The sequence below is a fragment of the Siphateles boraxobius genome, unplaced genomic scaffold (assembly GCF_051911475.1).
Source record: "Siphateles boraxobius isolate OS27281-9 unplaced genomic scaffold, OSU_SipBor_1 53, whole genome shotgun sequence".
Taxonomy (NCBI): Eukaryota; Metazoa; Chordata; class Actinopteri; order Cypriniformes; family Leuciscidae; genus Siphateles; species Siphateles boraxobius.
In genome coordinates, this window is record NW_027509175.1 from 4,320,960 (window position 1) to 4,341,748 (window position 20,789).

The following is a 20,789-nucleotide window of genomic DNA, read 5'->3' on the forward strand; positions in this document are numbered from 1 at the left end:
AGTAACGTAATTAAAAACGTGTCCCTTATAATAATATTCATGATTTTTTAGGTAACGAAATTACAGTATATTTTACGGTTCAAAAGTTTGGGGTCAGTACGTTTATTTATTTTTTTAAGAAATAAACACTTTTGTTTAGCAATACATTAAATTGATCAAAAGTGACAGTAAAGACAAATAAATGCTGTTCTTTCACAATTTGTATTTATCAAATAATTTTCAAAAAAGTATCAGTTTCCACAAAAATACGAAGCAGTACTGTTTTCAACACAGATTAAAAAAAATGTTTCTTGAGCACCAAATCATCATATTGTCGTGATTTTCTTAAGGATGATGTGACACTAAAGACTGGAGTAATGATGCTTGAAATTCAGCTTTGCAATCACAGGAATAAAATACAAAATAGTCATTTTAATTTGTAATATATTTCACAATTTTACTGTATTTTTGATCAAATAAATGCAGCCTTGGTGAGATAATCTACAATGGTGTAAAAATCTCAGAAATAATAATTGTTAATTTTTCATAAATCAAGCTGTCAACTGTGAACGTTGATTGCCATTTGCTCTAGTCACAATCTATGAAAGACACAACAAATATTAACAAATGCTCTTTTTTTTAATCCAAGAAAAAACATCTACATGGTACAACTGCACTGGAAAAAAACAACTAAACGAAAAACAAAGGAAAACATGAAAACAAAATGAAGCTAAACTGGATTCTAGTTTCATTTAGCATGATTTGGTTGACAACCAGCGCTCTCATAAGAAGGAAGGAGAGCGGAGAAGACAGACAGGAGTTACTCCATGGCCTCCTGGTTCTCCTGGTCAACAGAATGCTCCTCGCTGGGCTCCTTGCCCTCTTTGCTCCTCTTGGACTTCTTGTGCTTGTGGCGCCGGTGACTGTCACCCTCCTCGCTGTCATGTCTTCGTCTGCTACTGCTGTGATGGAAGAGAGAAAAGAATAAGGATCTTGAAGGGAATGCAGAGCACTGTATGAGACTGTTACAATAATGGAAATTACCTTTCCTATTACAAGGCATTATTTGCCCTCTTAAATTGATTTCCCTTTTTCTTTTCTTTTTACAGTATAAGGGCAATTTTATTAACTATGAGTCATCTTTTATGTCAAAATCTTAAAATAAATACATATATACTCTTTTATTTATTTTTTAAACAATAAATTCACTTAGAATAATAAGACACTATACGACTGTTACCAAACAAAATCCATCTTTGCACTGCACTGAAGTGGCATTAGTGATAGTTTAATGCTGCTCAGAAATGACATGAATGCATTTACAATTACAACTGCATAAATAATGTTATGAGATAAATGTTTTAAATATAAAATGAAATGATGGAAGAAATGAAACAATGCTTTTAAATATGAAACTAAAGTCATCGGCACTCACTTAATGAGCGAGAGTGAGTGAGTGAGTGAGTCATTGGGTCATTTAAAATGGCTGATTCATTCAGGAACTAATCAAGCAACTATCTATTGAATCAATCACTCACCTAATTCGTTCAAAATGTGGATTCATTCAGTAATGAAACACCACTGTGTTGATGCACAATAGTGCTGCTGTGGCTTTGTTTGGAAATATTTTTGTTGGCGCAATAGAGCAAAAAGACAATATTGTCTCTAAATGTAAATCACTTAATATTAATTTCTTTTTTATTGAACTGTTGTATAAAATCTATATAATATTTGCAATCAATGCTGATATTCAAGAAAACAGCAGTCTTTCTCATGTGATACTGCTTAACTGCATCATATGTTACAAATATTAAAAACAAGAACTTTTACAGGGGCATTTTTGCCCCATATTTTTATAAATATGGGGGAATTTTTATAAAATTTGGTGGCATTTTCACCCTAAGCCTCCATTAATTTTCGACCCTGACATGATACCTTCGTGATGACTTGTGCCTCCCCTCCTCTTTCTCTCTGTGTCTCCTCTCTCTGTGACGCTCCTCCTTTTCGCGGCTCGCTCGCTCCCGATGCCTCTCGTACCCTCTTTCTCCATACTCACGGTAAGAACGATACCTTTCTTCATCACTGCAAAACACCAAGTGAAAAAAAAAAGAAGTAAAAAAAAAAAAAGAAGAAGAGAGAAACTAGGCCAAAATTATTTTATACTTGACAAAGTAAAAGTCAAAGGTTACAGAGTTTTTTCTTTGGAATAATGATAAGAATTTAAAGTAAAATCTAAATTTGTCAGTTTAATGATAATTCTACACATTCAAACTGAAAAGCACAGTATATCTGTGTAGTAAATGAGTGGGTTGACATCATCTTTGACCTGTTATAGGCCACAGGGGTGGGACTGTGGTCTCTCTCGTGGCCCCGTTCCCTCTGCCTGTCCCTTTCTCGCTCTTTTTCCCTCTCTTTGTCTCGCCGAGGGTAGTAGTCCCACTGCTTTGGGTTGTCCATCAAACCGGGCCAGGGGTTAACAGCTCCTTGCATGGGTGGAGGAAACCCACCTGAAAACGGAACCATGGGAACAAACCCCAATGCGCATGATTCTTAATTGAGGTTAATAAAGCCTGGAATATATTTAAGTACTTGTGACCCGTACCGAGATCTAAATTAAATGAGTTTTCCAGCTGAATATAATAGACGGGGGAGATAGTACCACACTACTTACCTGTAGGAAAAGGGTATGGAGCAACAGGACGTCCATCATATCCTCCTGGGTGCCCACTGCTAAAACAGAACGCATAGGCAATTAAGGAACTGTTAAAGTGCAAGTCAAATATAAAATTTTAAATGGTTACAGAATTTTTTTTTTTTTAAATGGCAAGTATGTAAATTTAAATACATGCTTACAAGAATTACCCAAGGACAATAGGTACACAAAAATAAACATCACGCATACAGAAATTTAGTCAAAACGGTTTTTAATCAAAATAATCTACACTACCATTTAAAGGTGTGAAGTAAAGAAGTTTAAAGAAGTGCAGCAAGGCTGGAAAATAGCAAAAACAGTAGTAAATACTGTAAAAACAGTTAATATTGTGAAATATTATTACAATTTTAAATATCCGTTTTCTATTATAATACATTTTAAAAAGTAATTTATTACTGTGATGCAACGCTGAATTTTCAGTATCATTACTCAGTTTTCAGTGTCACATGAACCTTCAGAAACCATTCTAATATTCTGATTTGGTGCTTAAGAAACATTTCTTATTATCATCAATGTTAAAAACATTTGTGTAAGACATGATATAGAACAGCATTGATCAGGATTCGTACAGACAGTGTAAAATAAAATTCAAGGACTTTAAGCACTACTTTTTTTGGTGTTCAAGGACTACAATCAGAGATCTCACTTATCAAACAATATCTTTATTATCTTTCAAATTCTAAAAAAGGGTTAGGGTTAGAATCCCAGGGATCCCTCTCATTTGGTACACTATAATATTAGAGATTAAAATTATCAACAGATCTATTTTATTCAACTGCTATTTATTTCCAGATATAATATGTACACTCAAATAAAAGATTTAATGTTTGTATAGGCCTACAACTCTGTTGCACATAATGTAGTTTTCATAAACACATCAAACATATATTCAAACATATATAATTAACAGTAAATAAGCTCCACTCTAGTGTTTTTATAGCTAACTAACGAACTGTGAACACTGGTTAACTTTCCTGAGGTAAATGTGGTAAAACATCCTGAGGTAAAACAAAAGTGATATTGTTTACAAGCTGTTTTATTGACGTCTTTCCGCGGTTGAAACACATATTGAGTGATTACATGAGTCATTAAGTTTTACTGATGTTCATGCATGTTTTTCTAGACGTAATTTGTATTAAGCGCACCGCTGCTGCTTGAACTGGCGCTACAGCGATCCGTCACATCACATTTAAGAGTGTCAAAACGTCATTTATTGTTTGAATTTCGTGATAAAATGTACAGACTTTGAAACAGAAACTTCTTCACTGAAGTAACAGAGCACAAAGCTCTTTGCGATTATTGGACGGAGGCGTTACAAATAATGTTTGATGTAGGGAAAACCCTGTAGACCTGGCAACCCGGGCTTGAACTACAGGTGATTCATAGGGTCAAATAAAGCCTGTATTAATGTCGCTATTTTTAACTGTTAAAGCCTAATTGTCGCCTTAACTTGCCCTAAATTCAACAAGAGAGATTTTCTTCACACACAGTATGAGTTGCAGTATGTCAAGTTTTTCCGCACCCTTTTGGTTGACAGGATATAATAAGCTGTTTTTAAACAATTGGCCGATGGCAGATAGGGATGCAGCGATTACCGGATTTCACAATTAACCGCGCTTTAAAACGTCACGGTTAATTAATCGTAAAGACTATGCTACACCGAGTGTTCTGCAGGGAACGGACATTTTGTAACTAAATAAATAATAAAACTAATAAACTAATAAAACCTTTTTTTGAATGACAAAAACTATGAAGAAAACCTATTGACATTTTCGTCAATGAGTAAAAACTAGATGAAAATGTTAGATAGTGACGATTTGGGAAGCGATCCAGTCAGAACTGATGGCATGCGTTTGTGGTAAATGCGCACATTTGTGTTGTAACGTGCTGATCTACCCAGCAGTCCCATAAAACGTAAAAAAAATGTAAACCTCTGGGAGAATGAGTAGAGCAGACATATAGATCTGAATAAGAGTGACGATGCAAAAAAGATCTCTATTCGGTACGGTTTCTGTGCGCACACACCCGACCCGAAGCGTGCAGCCATGCACATAGACCCCTATACAGCGCGCGAGTACTGAATTGAGCCCTCTTTCGTGTCTGAATAGACAAATACACACAACATGGAGAGTATTCATGTAAACTATGTCGGTTATGTCTTAAACAGTTCTGAGTGAATCGGATGTGCTTCAGTGCAATTAGATCCGCATGTCATTGGATATGATCCGACGTCTTAAAGTGATAGTGAATAATAAACCTAATGCGGTCTGTGTCAAGCAACAAAAGAAGAAGAGAAAAGCATTCACTGTTTGTTAATAGCTTTAATAAGGATTAATTATATTCGTACAAATAAATATGTCTGCTTGAAGGAATAAAGAATGATGTTTGCAAGTAGTTATAAAGAATGCATATATCATTCATTGAAAAGAAGACTGTGTTTTACTTTTGGAAAAGTGGTTTTAATTTTTTACATTTGTTTTCTTTTAAAATAAATACATGGTTAATATTTAGCTTACATTTAATTCAATAGATCCAAAGACTTTGTTTATTCTTATTTTCATTGGGATTTATTATCCCTTTATATTATTTATGTTTTTAAGTAAAATACCAACAAGATATTGTTTTCATGTTTTCAAGTTTTCTACCTCAGGTTGAAAATAAATTTAGATTAAACTAAACGCTTAATAATTTTCTGATCTATTTCAATCAAAGAGCCCTGCAGCCTTTGACTTAATTTGTTATTTTTAAAAGGAAAATACTGGATGTTTACAAAGCATTTCTCTTTAATTCCAAAGAAAGAGATTGATTATTGTTTGTCATTTTATAATTTTGTACTGTGTTGTGGCAGCAATAAATAACACATTAAAATCTAGTGTTGAGTGTTCATGTGACATTAGTAGTGTTGTGAAATAAATTGATGCATAAAAATCGTGATAATCGTTAAATCGTGATTATTTCTCAGACAATAATCGTACTTACAAAATCTGTAATCGTTGCATCCCTAATGGCAGATAGCGAAAATAATAGCTTTAATCGGCCAATACCGATTATTGGCCGATACAATCAGTGCATCTCAAATATATATATAGACGAAATTGTAGCAGAAGTATTAGAGTTGTACAGAAGCTACACCTACTTGTCCATAGTAGGGATCAGTGAAGGAGGAGGTCCTCCTGTGGGAGGAGGGAAATCTACAACATAAACAGAAACAAGATTTAAACAGCGACCAACATAAACATAGTGAAAACACAGGAATAATTACGATTTTTAAACACAATCAGTCATAAAGTTTGCAATTACACACAAAAACATTTTAGAGCTTTAGGTCTCACTTTATATTAAGTGGCTATAGGGACTATGTACTTACATTGAAATGAATAATTTGGTACTTATTGTGTACATACATACATGTTTTTACATTGTACTTATATTTTGAAAATACCTGCTTGTAATTACAGCTGTAATTAGTGTATGTAATTAGATTTGTAATTACACTGTTGACCCTTCCCTTACATCTTAACCCAACCTTAAACCTACTCATACAACCACACCTGACCCTAACCTTACCCGTATCACACCTCAATAGCAGCACAACTGTTTTACAATACAACATCAACACAATAAGTACCTTGTACTTATTTTTGATGTAAGTACATAGTACTTAAAGCCACTTAATATAAAGTGGGGCTGAATTTTATATTGAGTTACTTTTGCTATGTTTGCCATGTTATTGCACACTCAAACATTCAAAGAAGGATAAACTTACTCGGAGGCGGAACAGTGATTGGCATCCCTGTTAAAAAAAAAAAGATAAGATAAAAAAAATCCTTCCATAACTGCAAAGACCATGACAAATACATTACAAATGCTATTAAAAACCACAATATTAATGCTGTTGAAAGCGATACATTCATACGTTTTTCATACAGATTTAAAGTAAAAACAAATATAAAATGAATACAAAAAATAAATGTCTTACGTGGAGGCGGGATTAGAGGTGGAGCCTGACTGACAGGAGGAGGGAGGAATGGAGGAGGGGGGATGTTTGGAGGCAGTGGCCCTGGAGGAAAGAAAGGTGGCGGCATCTTCGCCACGGCGGGTTCAGCGTCAGAGGTGGAATGTTCCGAGATCACCTAGGAATGTTAAAGTCACATGATTCAGTTCCCAGATATGTAGTTTTACAGTGTGAAGATTGAGGAGAGCGTGAGGGCATGTCATGTGTGTAACCTGGATGTTATTCCCCTCCAGATTGTGGCGACGTCGTCCTTCCACCCTGCTAATGGTGGCAGTCCCTCCTCCAATCACATCTATGGTCCCGGGCGTCTTCCTGCAACAAAAACATACGTACACATACAGCTTTAGGGTGTACATGCATTTTTTGTGTTTTTACAGATGCATGCATGGCACATGTCAGAGGAGGGCAGAGCGATATGACTGTATTTACCACGGATGATATATGTGTGCTTTAAGACTGCTTTCTTATTTCAGAAGTACAGTGCAGGTGTACCACACAAGTCCAAATGAAGAACAACATGTCAACATCTGCCAGACGACCAGTGTTATTTTAGTATTTTCTTATATACTATTATATTATTTATCAATGTTTTGAATTGGCTTTTATTTTTTTAGATTTTCAGGGTTCATTTTAATCTAAGCTTTTGTAATTTTCTTAAGTGCTCATAATTTTTATTAGTCTTTTTTAAATGAAAATTATAATTTTATTTAGTTAATTCATTTTTATTTAGGTTCTAGTTTTGTAATTTTAGTACTTCAACTAAACAAAACGTTTTTTATCTAATATTATTATTTTACTTTATTTCAGCTTTATTTTTAATAGTTTTAGTTAATAATAACACCAATGCAGGCAATGTTGTAACTCGCAACATTAATTTAGAATTCAAGTCATCAATGGTTATTTTTGCAACAACTTTGAAAGTGGCTTATCCAATCAGAACTTAGTTTTACCATTTTTCATTTAAAGGACAGGTGTGTTTCCACGGTGTTGTGCATTTATTCCATATGGTTTGTTGTGCATAAATTATGTTCCAAATTCTAAAGAGAAAATAAATCAAATATTTAATTTCTGCTTTAGCTTCATTTGGAACCACTGTCGTAGACGAAGCAAAACTAGACTGTCAATACGGTCTCTAAAATGTAAGTTACTCAAAAATTAGCTTTTTGTGCATTGAACTTTTGTATAAAAGCACACTCACAAATCGTGCCTTCATTCCAAATATCAGCACATTCTTCCAATATTGTTTAATTACAACATGGCGTTTAAAATATAATCCAACAAAAATAATTATATTGTGATTCAAAGTGAATACACCATAAAATAAAATTTTGGTCATACTGCCCTGCCCACCCCTACCAGAATTTCATGCCTAACTAGGTAAACACACACACATAAAAAAATCAATATTAAATACAGCACTAAAAGCTGCACAGTTCTGCAGAAAAAACGGTCCAGTTTGCTGAGTCTGCTGTCATAGCAGCTGAATTTATCTTGCTATTTGTTTCATAGTGCTTTGTAGATTAAAACATCCCCAACAGAAATTAACTGCAGTCATCAATAAAACATAGAAAGACAACAATTGAAGCCCATTAAAATTTCATATTTAAATGTATAATCAGGCCTTGTAATACAAACCACTCCCATGTCACCTCCCACTTACGTATAATATGCCATTTCTTGAGTGGGAGGTCCTGCCCAGTGTGGAGGGGACATCCTATGAGGGCATGGGTAAGGGGAGACAGGCAAAAATTAGTTACTAGTCCCCTTTCCCACATGACAGATGCGGGACAAACACTGTACATGCATTCCCAAACATGACTCTGAAACTGGAGTGTGGAAACTCTGAAACAAATGACGACTTCTACAAGTCGAGGTGTGAGTGACAGTGTTTATGTTCCATACCTCGCAGGGTTGATGCCTGTTTTATACAGGTTGGATGGAGTGGAAAAGTCTGCTTTAGATGCATGAGTAGGTATTGTGATCTCCTTCTCACTGTTACCTGTACGACCCTGCTGAACCTGAAAAAAAGAAAGAGGTGGAAAAGGTAAAAATGTTAATTAGGACAACTGCATCTATCAAAATGCACACTTTACTAGTAGTTCTATTAATTAGTCATTCAATTACTAGTACCATGAGATTATTAAACTGAAATGTAACAGCTAGGGTTTGAAATGGAAAACTAGGTCTTATTCAAAACCCAATTTTTGCAGAACTTCAGGACACTTTGTCCTGAATTTCTGCAAAAATAGAGTTTCAAAAGTTTGGGGTCAGTAAGATTGTTTTATTTGTATTTAAATTAATACTTTTTTCAGTAAATATTAATTAAATCGATCAAGAGTGACAGTGTAGAAATTCATAATGTTCCAAAAGATTTCTAATTCAAACTTTTTAAAATTTCTATTAATAAAAAGAAAATATTGAGTAGCATAACAGTTTTCAACATTGATAATAATAATAATAATAATAATAATAAGACATGTTTCTCGAGCAGCAAATTGGAATGATTTCTGAAGGATCATGTGACTAGTGTAGGGCTCCATAGTCATATCGTCAGCCTGTGAGATTTATAATGTCCATAAATCAAAAAAAGCAATTTTAAGAGTGAATTTTAAGTGAAGTTGCCAGATATGAAGAAGTTGATATTGTTCAGAAGTTAATTTTGTCCAAGATCTGTATAATACAGTTTCTTTCTGATTTCACTACTGTTGAAATTTGAAATGATCTGGGAGTAATTCATGTAAAATAATTGTTTCCAAACATTTGAAATCCCTAAGCAATCCAAAAATTAAAGGACCTGAAATAATAGTATCAAAACTAGAATTGTTAAACTCTTTACAATTTCCATCCCTGGTAACAGCTGATTATGCTTACTGAGATCTTGCTAGTGGTGGATCCAATGTTGAGAATGTCGAGGCCCATGCGTAACCTCTTCTGCTTTTCACAGTATGCTTTCCACGTGTCCTCATTAAAACCATAGTTAAAATAGTCAGACAAGTCCGCACCTGTAAACACACATACATAAACACACTATGCAGACACCATATGCAAAAACCACAAAAAGGACTTCAAACTGGTTCATAATACACACCTGGCTTCCTCCATGGTTTCTCCTCAAAGGACTCCACATCCACTTCCAGGACTGGAACTCCATTGATGCTGCCTGGAGCTTCGAGGTCTACGCCCTTCAGTTTAGAACCTACCGAGTACACACTCAAACTATGTCAGGAGCCCACGAATGTTGCGTTGCATAAAAAGGCCTCTGTAAGTAAACTGATGTATTTAAAGTTCCAAGCTTTTGCGAAACACATTGACTCCCTCACCTCCATACGCTCTACTGCCAGCTGATTTTATGTTCAGATTCACTGGAGTTCCCCCATATGCCCTGCACAATAAAACATCATAATTACATCAGTTCTGCAGTCATATATCCAAATAACTAAAAAAAAAGTATTCGTTGTTTTTTCTCTTCAAAACACCAATGACTTTAAATGAAGATCTTTGATGAAATCTGAGTGATTTCTGTCCCTCCATTGACAGCCTGCGCAACTACTACTTTGACGCTTCAAAACGTTCTAAAAGAGATCGTAAAACTAATCCATATGAATTGAGAGGTTAAGTCCAAAATTGCTGAAGAGACTCGATCGCTTTACCTGATGAACAGATTGAATTTAGACTTTTATTCACATGTAAACATTGATCAGCGAACATAAACAGAAGCTCAACCAAACTGGCTTGACGTGTGAAAACAAACCTAATTGGTTCTTGCAGAAGCTCAAACGTGCTGCGTAACACGGGAATGAACCTCATTGGTTCTCGGACGTCAAGCGAACATAAAGCTTCAGTTTACCATAACTGATGTGTGAGTTGATGAAATTTTATAAGTGAATTAAAGCCTAAATTCAATCTGTTCACCATATAAAGCAATTGTGTCTCTTCAGAAAACTTGGATTAACCGCTTAATTCATATGGATTAGTTTTACAATCTCTTTATGAACTTTTTGAAGCGTCAAAGTTTCAGTTGCCTAGACGGAGGGACAGAAAGCTCTCAGACTTCATAAAAAAAATCTTCATTTGTGTTCCAAAGACGAACGAAAGTCAAGCTTACATCTTTACCACATGTGATCCTCTCTATGAATGTGCTTATATGTGAATAAAAGCCTAATAAATCAAAGTGAACCTCACAATCTTCAGGACGCAAGAATAATCACTGAACGCTTACGTGTACTGTGGCGCCCCTGTTTTGATATCTCCAATGGTGACACGGACATCATCATCGTCATCATCGCTATCGCTCTCACTGTCTTCATCTTCTCCAGGTGCTTCCTCCTACAAAAAAAAACAAAGTGTCCTATTTTATTCTATTATTTTGTAATGACTGAACATAGCTAATCAATATAAAGGTTACAGATGTGTAACTCAATCTAAAATTTGCCAATTATTAATTACACAGGTGAAAAAGCATAGGAAAAAAATAAAGAAAAAACTTCCCAAGGATCTATTCACACCAAGGACGACGACTATAATGATAATAAAGATAAAAGACTACACCACAACTATAACTATAATGGCACAGAGAAATTATATCTATGGAATCACTTTCAGATTTTTTCCAGCTGATGATCGATCAAAACTTTTGACAGCCTGCTTTAAAGAGCACAAGCATTTAAAGCTGCAGATGACAAACTGGAAGAACGTGCTTATAATAAACAAAACAACATTGTGTGCTGGTGTGGATGCTAAAATTGTTATCTTCATAGTTATTGTTCTTGGTGTGAGCGAGCCATAAGTCATTAAAAACTCAAATCCACATACTTGCAGCTTTCGCCACACAAAACTGGCACACATCACAGTGTAATGTACAGGAACAATATTGATATTTTCCTTTAATCTTTAAATATATTTAAGCTTAACAGTGATCAGCGATAATCTGACCTTAAATCAACTCCATCAAATCTGAATGAGGTTGCTTACAGTGTTCTTGATTGTTACCTGACTGGCCACACCATTTCCAGTAGTGGTGGTGGTGGTGGCAGTAGTGGTGGTGGTGCTGGTGTTGGTGGCCTCGGTGACCTCCTCAGTATCAGGAGGAGCAGAGGTCACACTGCAAATATAGACAGAGAATGAAGAAAACAAAGCAGATGAAACCCTTAGTTAATTTGAAGAGGCCAACCATAGTACTGACACATGTTTTACACGTTTTCAACCCTGCTCCTGGTGACTCACCGTCCTACAACGTTTATTTCTTAACTGACATAATTAGTTACATTGTTTAATTTGGGTCTTTATAAAAAATAATAATAAAATTTTAGGATTCGGGTCCCTCGCACAGGGATCATCTTAATTGGGGGTCAGTGGCATCTAAAAAAACAAAAACAAACGGAAACCCCAGGTCTACAACACTAACAGTAAGCATGTCATATCTCACCTGATGGCTGCTGTCAGTTTGGCCTCTTCTTCTTCAGTTTCTTTACTTTCACCTTCATCTGTAAGAAAGACAGCCTAATGCATGAGTGACAAGCTGACTATGGGCTCAAGGTACCGCAATTCTATATTAGAAATTAGTTAAGCTGCATAGCCCATTTCATATGTACCTTGCAGAATTATGAGCATATTTGAAAGGTGAACAGATTCTCAAATTCATTCTACAACAGAATTTATTCAAGATTTTATTAAATTCTCTCTTAATCCCCTCAGAAAGCGACGCATAGCTAATTTCTTAAAGTAGCAAATAAATAGAACACATATTATAATCAAGAACGCGTAAACAGATTCTACCATATTCTCAAAGTGAAGACCGCAACATCGTATAGATTCAAACAGAATTTTCAGAGATATATTAGATAAAGTCTATTTACATAATAATATGTAACGTTATAAAGCAGCGAAGAAAAAGATTTTAACGTGAATAAAAAAGCGAATCTAACGTTACCTCAACACCCTCAGGAAAGATTAGTCTCAGGAAGCATAGAATCGAATACATTCACAAATAGATTTCTATAGAAATAGAGATAGAAAAAATATTTCTTAAAGCACGGACGTGAATTAAAATTATTGAGGGAAGTGACAGGTAAGTTATCTCATAAAAACTGCAGTATAAAGGCCCCTACATTAATCAACATGCCATTGTGTACTTCACACATTAAAGCACACTTCTCCAGAGCCGTTAGTGTTCAACAGCAAAGTAACGTTAGAGAAGACGAGAGTAGATGTGGCGCTCACTGACCCCCGTACAGCCATTCCTCCTCCTCGTCTCCTGCACTGGCATCAGGGGTGGTTGTTTTATCCGCCTCCTCTGCAGACATCTTCTCCTCTGGCCTCTACAACGCGCTCCAGAAGCCAAAGACAAGGTCTGATTAAAACCCACCAATCCCGAACCGGCGCACAAATATTTCGTAGGGAAAAACACAAACGCACATACGAATTTAGCAAACAAACGTATCAAATGAAGTTTAGAGAGAAATCCACACTTCCTACAGCCTCTGTAGGATGTTCTTGCAGACCTGAAGACATCAGTTCCGGTTCATGAGTGTACAAACTAAAAGTCTCTCCGATGAGTTCACTGAGTGCGTTCACTGTCTGTCTACCAGTAAAAGGTTTGGACACGGATGACAAAAGTTTAGTTTTTTGTGATCACGTTTTTGCTCACGCTTAAATGCTGAGACTTAGTTTATTCCCAGTACAACTGTGTATTTCTTCAATTGGCTACTATTTTAAAACCGAATGCCCAGAGTGTGCAGAGTATCTAAACAAAGGGCCATTGATAGGCAACTACACTTAAAAACACAGTCAACCAGTTATGACAACATGGCCTGTTTTTACTTTGTTTTAACTCCATTTTCTACTTTTTTAAGTCAGTTTAATGTAAACGTACATACTTTCAGCTGTTTACAATGAACAAATCAAACAAAAGAAATTGAAATAGTTCAACACAACCAATGTTTCAAGTTGTTTCCTCAAATTCAGCTAAAAAACAAATCTACTTTTTTGGGGGAGAATATTTTTTTATTGATTTTTCATTGATAGGATCACATACAACCACCCAAAGGTTTCTTCATAATAAACAGAATAAAAAGTTGAATGCTTTATGGTATAACTCAAAATTGGGAAGGCATTAGTTCTTGCAATAGCTAATTTTAACTTTGGTTGTTTGCCATTTCAAAGAAAAGTGTGAATTAAAGATCCATGTCTTTTACCAAAGGAATTTTGGCACTAAGGAAATTGACCCTAGGTAATGTATTCATCTTCACAGTAGAGACTCTGGATTGCAATTAACCAGGACCTCCATCAGTCAATATCTCTTTTAAGCTTTTGAATTGAATTGATTAGAATTCATCATAATTTATATATACGTTTTCTTTTAGTAAAGACCGCATAAGAATCCCTATAAAATTTCCCAAAACTGTTAAATGTTTCTAGTATGTTTGGGACAAAAATGTGTAAAATACAGTAAAATGTAATCTGCGTTGAGAGATATTGCATGTTGGGTACCCTTAATTGAAATGGAACAGATTTGGTTTTAAGGAGCAATGCAAATAACATTGGTGAGAGGGGGCATCCTTGCCTTGTTCCTCTCAAAATATCAAAAGGTTGGGAGTTTTTAGCCGTTTGTTGCTATAATTGCTGATGGATTATCATAAATTATTCGGACCATATTAATAAATTTCTCATCAAAACCAAATTTATCTAGCACCCTCCATAAATAATCCCAATTTAATCTGTCAAAAGCTTTGTCTGTGTCTAAAGATAAAACTGCACAAGGGGAATTTGTATCTTTACTTTCATTAATTACAGCAAAGAATGATGTGTAATAAAGCCAGATCTATCACTATGAACTAATTTGCAGATATATTTTCCAAGACGTAAAGCTAAGACCTATATTTTCTGAGTTGAAATTGGTCAAAAATTTGAGCATTTAGTAAGATCCTTATTTCTTTTTTGGGATTAAAGAGATTAGAGCTGAATTTATTTATTTTTCAAAGTGCGTGGTCCTAATATGTCCCAAAAATGTAAGGTTAATTCTGTGGTCCAGGCACTGATCTATATAGAATGAGTCATCTATATAGATCAGTGGGTCCAGGTGATTTCTCCTTCTTTGCTGTTTTAATGCTGCATGATGCTCCTCAAGTGTTATACAGGCTGACTCATTTGTTCAGATTCACTTCGTGGTAATTGTGGTCGATCAATGTCATGTAAAAATTTATGACACTCAACTATATCTATACTAACCTTCGGTTGACATAGATCTTTAAAATGTTCTGTAAAAGTGTGGTTTATTGGATTGGTTACAAGGCCTTTTGTTGGGGTGTATAAATATTATCAATAATAGCCCTAGCTTCACTAAGCTTTCACTTTTCACTTTCACGTCATTAAAATTTGCATTTTCAGTTGAATTTGAAAATCACTTGAAACAATTTTTTTTTGTGTTGAGCTATTGGCACCTTATGGCACATACAAGGTGGCATAATGCCCTACCATTAACAGGTTCTCAGATCAAATACATTTTTTTTCAACAAATTCCTTATACAATGTAGTAGGCTAGGTGTGTTTTTCAATAAACAATAATGAAATATTCTAAATTCTCTCTCTCTCTCAGACACACACACACACACACACACACACACACACACACACACACACACACACACACACACACACACACACACACACACACACACACACACACACACACACACACACACACACACACACACACACACACACACACACAGCATTTTTTAAAAATTAGCATTTTAGCACAAATATAAAAACAGAAATAACAAACTAGAAAATTTTACTTCGATGACACAAAATTATTGCAAATGGACGCTCCATTTTAAATAAACTTATATAATTTAGCAATATTTTTTGTGATATTCTATTTTTTAATAGGATAACTATGTGAGGAGCTACAAAACAATTTAATTATCCTCAGCATACTATTATTTACTATCACTCCTACTTCAGTTCCATTTGAATGTTTAAAAAAAAAATATTTTTAAGTTAATTAAGCGCACTTCACTAATTCCTGTGTTGTTTGTGCGTTCCTCCCTCTGTGAATGATCTCCTGACGCCATGCACATTAACCTCCTGACCGGTCACAGGAAACTCAGTGTGCAGGCTAACCAGAAAGATACTCTTTCTTCTTCATTAAGTAAGCATATGTGATGGCCCCAAAGTGAAAACTAAAGCCACACTTGCTTATAAAATCAAGTGGGATCTGCAAAACAAATGATGCCTGTGCTTCTTTTGAAACAAACCACTTTTCTTAGACATTTTTGCAATTTCTTTAACCAGTTAGTCTCAGAAGAGTGATTTATAGTGATATATGAAGTCAGTTCTCCTCAAGATCACACGGTCTCCTTTCACAGTGTGTGTGCGTGTGTGTGTGTTTTATATATTTAAGTGTAACTTAAAGGGGACCTATAGATTCTATAGGTTTGTTTTTACAATGTGCTTTTGGGGTCTTTACATAGAATAGGTTTACATGATTGAGTGTTCAAAAAATACATTATTTTCACATATGTTTCATTATTGCACCACCTAGCTTCCCAGCATAGATATAAACATTAGATGTCGCCTTGGGGTTCTAAACATGCGTTAAAACCGCCGCCATCTTGGAACAGGGGTCTTGTCATAAGAAGTAGCTAGGTTACGCTGAATTCATGGAGCATGCCGGACTTTTGTGCTGCGTATGGATGTTTACACGAACAAAATCTAAAAACCAGACAGCAAGGGATTACATTTCACAAGATTGTGAAATTTTGTAAATTTTTTTTAAATTTCTCTGGACTCTAAATACATGTCTGACCGTTGGAACAAACCAAAACAACTACAGAATCGAATTATTGACGATTTATGGTGATTTTATTTCCGTTAGACCTTTTCCTACATTGACGCTAATGAGGGGTTCCCCTGTTTCAAGATGGCGGCTCTATTGACGCATTCGTTCCAATGAACTGCCGTTAGCCCAAGGCGACATCTCGTGTTTATATCTATGGCTTCCCAGTCTGTCAGTAATGCTCTGTTTAATTAAGCCCCTACTTTCAAAAAGCACAATGTCCTCTGATTGGTCGGCTGGATCAGTGTGTTTTGATTGGTCAACCCTTTACCATTTCAACACAAATATACTGATGCAACTCAACGAGTCCTCTTTCATATGCAGTTATTCAAATAAGGGATATTGTGGCGTGTAAGTTCCGGGAAGAAAACTCAAGACTACAATCAAGGTGTTTCAGCGAGTTCAGAAACATTACTTACTGATATTGAGAATAAGTCCCTTTGGAGTGGATTTTGAAACTGCGCAGACTTTTTCATGCTCAAACAGCCACATTAGACACTAAAGAAAGTTGAACGTAAAAAGTGCACAATAGGACCCATTTATTTATCCAAATATTTTGTGACCTATAAGGATTTTAATTGTTACATTGTTACTCCCCACCCACTGAAAACATGAAGACTAAAATCTGAGTCTAAGTAAAAAGCAGCATGTGCTTGTTCTTAGCAGCTCTGTCATGGCTCTTTTTAACAATTTCAATAGACAAACATCCCTGTGGATTCCAAAATTAAAGCAACCCTCAGGGGCCGGATGTGCTTCAAGAATGAAGACATCAAGGAGGGTCATAAAATGTATTTTTAGCTGCAAGGGCCATCAATTCTAAACATTTGTGCATTCAGCAACACATCTGATCAGTGATTTTACCCACAAATACATTTAAACAGAGTTTGCATCATAATCTAAACATAACATACATGCTGTAGTAGTTTAACATTTTAAAATCAATTCTCGTTTTTCAGTTTGTTTAAGGTTATTAAGGGATTAGGGATTGCCTTTCCATGTTTTATTCATTACTATGAGCCAACTGAAACCTCTCATTGTGAATTAATTACATACGTAACATGCCTGTCACGAATGGACTCGAGCCCAATGTGTCCTTAAAATACTCCCAGGTCTCAGGAAATGTTAATCTGGGCAACCTTTACAGGAAACCCCATATTAAATTACTTTTGGTGCTTGCAATTAATTAAATTAAACACAAATCAAGAAGAATCATGAGTATTATGTTGCATGGAAGGAAAAAGATGCCCAACCTAATTCCAAAGTAAAGACGATCAGCCTAATTAACAGAATAAACCTGATTATTCTTATGCACAGTTTTGACCCTAAAGTGCCATGTTCTTGCAGACCTGCAAACATAAACATGCTCAGTGCACTTTCAAAGCATATCTATAGTCCGAAAACCCTTTTGCACAGTGAAATGTAACATTCCTTGAGTGGAGATTGCAGGCAACTAATTATTTATGAGAGGAAGTAACTGTGTGCACTCGTGCCTAATGGAAAACGATACTTGGGACTCGTCCAGCTCTTTGGCATTCGGTCTATTAAAACCTCAGACCTCTTTCTGTGGCCACAGATGCGAAAACCTGACCCGTGTAGTCATTTTTAAATATGTGCAAATCAGTAAAACAAAAAAGTAGACTATGGGGAGACACAGGAAGTTTTCACAAGGGTTATATCTAAGAAACTTAAAGGGTTTGATGTAGAAATTCAATTGTTTTCAGACACCTACAGTAGTTAAAAACTCATAATTTAGGATATTTTTGTGAGATTATGCTAAGGGTCATATATATATATATATAGTTTGGGGAAATTAAGTTTCAAGAGGAAATTCTAAACCATTCTTTTCATTTCCTTTTAACCATGCTGAGGGGGGATTGGTGGATGGGGGAATAGATAAATAAAGCTTAAAGGGACAGTTCACCCAAAAATGAAAATTCTGTCATCATTTACTCGTCCCCATGTCATATGTATTACTTTCAATTTTCTTCAGAATACAGAATAATATATTTTAAAAAATGTTTCATTGACTTCCATTGTGTAGGCATTAATCAACATATTTTCTTCGATGTTTCACAGAAGTTGTCAAAATTAAGGTCACAGTTGATAGTAACAACATGATGGCGAACAAGCGATGACAGAATTTTTATTTTTGAGAGATCTGTCCCTTTAAGTTCTTAATTTATTGTTGCTGAATTATGTTCAAAAGTTGTTTGGGACAAGTTGTCCCATACAAACAATTTATCTAATACCTGTTAGACATTTTTTTTTAATTATTATCATTCTGTATGTTTACATGCATGTTGGATGAATTGTTTTACTGTTTAAAAATGACAAAAAAAAGTGTAGTCCTTTTAGTTTAAATATAATATGATGAAAATGGCATTTTTACTTTAAGATAAGAAAAATTGCATTCCCTTCAAATCATTCAATAAATAGCAGGGTTCCAGTGTGACAACATACCCTGTTAGAAACAGTGTGTTGATGGAACTTTATTTTGTTTACCGGACATTTTTTTCTAAAAAAAATGAAATAGAAATAAAAATAGACTTTCAAAAATACTACCCCCAGCCCCGGTCTACCCTACACCTAAAAGTCATTTATTCTGAAATGCATCTTCTGAGTTAATATGCTTAACCTCGCTCTCATCTCTAAGCATATGTAGCTCCACCAAAGGACGTTGCATTTCGTTGTTCACCCTGTGCAAACTGACATAACCGACCTCCATGGTGTTAACAGAGCTGCCCTGATTATAAGTGTACACTGGATCCTTGCTCTGAATAGCAAGAGGTCTTCTTGTGCACAGGCCATGGCAGCACAGAAGTCGAGCAAAAGCATCTCTGAAATCAGAGTTGAAAGCATAGATGATCGGGTTTAGCGATGAGTTGCACCAGCCAAACCACACGAACACGTTAAAAGTTGCTTCACTGACACAATTTGGCTTGTGGCAGAAAGGAACAGCACAGTTCAGGACGAAGAACGGGAACCAGCAGCACACAAACACCCCCATAATCACGGACAGAGTTTTAAAGAGTTTGGTTTCTCTTATGGCGCGGTATTGGAGAGGACAGTTGCGCGCACCTGCCCTGCAGCTCTGCGCGCGCTCTGCTGCGCGCTCCAGCGAAGAGATGCTCTTGATTTGAACCTGAGCAATGCGGTAGATGCGCGTGTATGTGACCAACATCACTGCTACGGGAATGTAAAAACTTATTAGGGAAGATGATATGGCATACGTTCTACTCAGACTCGAATCACACATTTCCTTAGTGGTCCAGTTGCTTGTGTTGACCGTGCCCAGGTCTGCGCGGTGCCAGTTCAGCTGCACGGGCACGAATGATATGGCCACTGATACGATCCACGTTACGCTGACCATAACGAGGGCGACATTACGGTTCATCTTCCTCTCGTACTGAAACGGGTCTGAAATAGCCCAGTATCGATCCAAGCTGATCACGCACAGGTTGAGAATGGAGGCTGTGGAGCACATAATGTCAAAAGCCACCCAGCACTCACAGAAAGAGCTAAACGCCCAGTGTCCCGTCACCTCCGTGGCCGCTTTCCACGGCATCACGAGAACAGCCACCAGCAGGTCGGATATGGCCAGAGACACGATAAAGATGTTGGTAACTTTTCCTCTCAAGTGACGGAAGCGCAAAACCGCAGCACAAACCGTGAAATTCCCCAAAAGCGTCCACAGCACGAGGAGAGAAAGAGCGAAGCCCAGGAAAATGCGACCCGCTGGCTCTCCATGAGCGCTCCATGGAGGCATCAGGGATGAGGTAAAGTTGTACATGTCTTTAAATGTCACAAACAAAACACAAAATAGCCTATGTTCCGTGTGGTGGACACCGCATGTTCCTCCACAAAACAATCCCATCTACTCGAGCTTTTTGACCTGATATGGTTGACCTCATTGTTTCTTAGGACCCTCACTGAAATGTTCATATAGCCTAGTACTGAACGACAGTCTGAAGTGTCTCGTGTCAGGTTCCTTTCTATATAGTGCAGGTCACATTCATTCCGGCGTAGAACGCCCTCTTTTGCCAATTTTACATAATAGACTCATAGTGGCCCCAAAACGTATTTGGACACTTAATCCGCGCTTAAAAATGCATGAATGTCATTGCTGTAGCCTACAAACCAAATGTACTTCCTTTTAAACACGTGCACCTTTTAACAAAATCACGAAAAAACTTAATTTTAAATGTACAGTTTATAGACAATAAAATACATGTTTTGGTTATGAA

At 36.1% G+C, this 20,789-nt stretch overlaps 2 protein-coding genes across 10 annotated transcripts; both read right to left on the reverse strand.

The window, feature by feature from the left end:
• Positions 1–409: 409 nt before the first annotated feature.
• Positions 410–13,237, reverse strand: fip1l1b (FIP1 like 1b (S. cerevisiae)). Of its 9 annotated transcripts, none has more exons than XM_077205072.1 (18): positions 13,126–13,237; positions 12,931–13,024; positions 12,133–12,190; positions 11,697–11,808; positions 10,927–11,033; positions 10,028–10,089; positions 9,796–9,903; positions 9,579–9,709; positions 8,610–8,725; positions 8,368–8,421; positions 6,920–7,019; positions 6,672–6,825; positions 6,459–6,485; positions 5,829–5,883; positions 2,651–2,709; positions 2,306–2,486; positions 1,915–2,061; positions 410–941 (listed from the first exon to the last, which is right to left on the reverse strand). In XM_077205072.1, exons 2-18 carry the CDS (start codon positions 13,007–13,009, stop codon positions 800–802), a joined length of 1,692 nt encoding a protein of 563 aa, XP_077061187.1. In that variant the 5' UTR covers positions 13,010–13,024; positions 13,126–13,237; the 3' UTR covers positions 410–799. The 9 variants fall into 9 exon arrangements, with proteins under 9 accessions (XP_077061187.1, XP_077061189.1, XP_077061184.1 ...); XM_077205074.1 differs by having other exon boundaries at positions 2,651–2,706; positions 12,931–13,034; XM_077205069.1 differs by having other exon boundaries at positions 12,931–13,034.
• Positions 13,238–19,091: 5,854 nt separating this feature from the next.
• LOC143714110 (D(1) dopamine receptor) lies at positions 19,092–20,497 on the reverse strand. The gene has a single exon (XM_077205084.1). It carries the CDS (start codon positions 20,417–20,419, stop codon positions 19,139–19,141), a length of 1,281 nt encoding a protein of 426 aa, XP_077061199.1. The 5' UTR covers positions 20,420–20,497; the 3' UTR covers positions 19,092–19,138.
• Between the last annotated feature and the right edge of the window lie 292 nt (positions 20,498–20,789).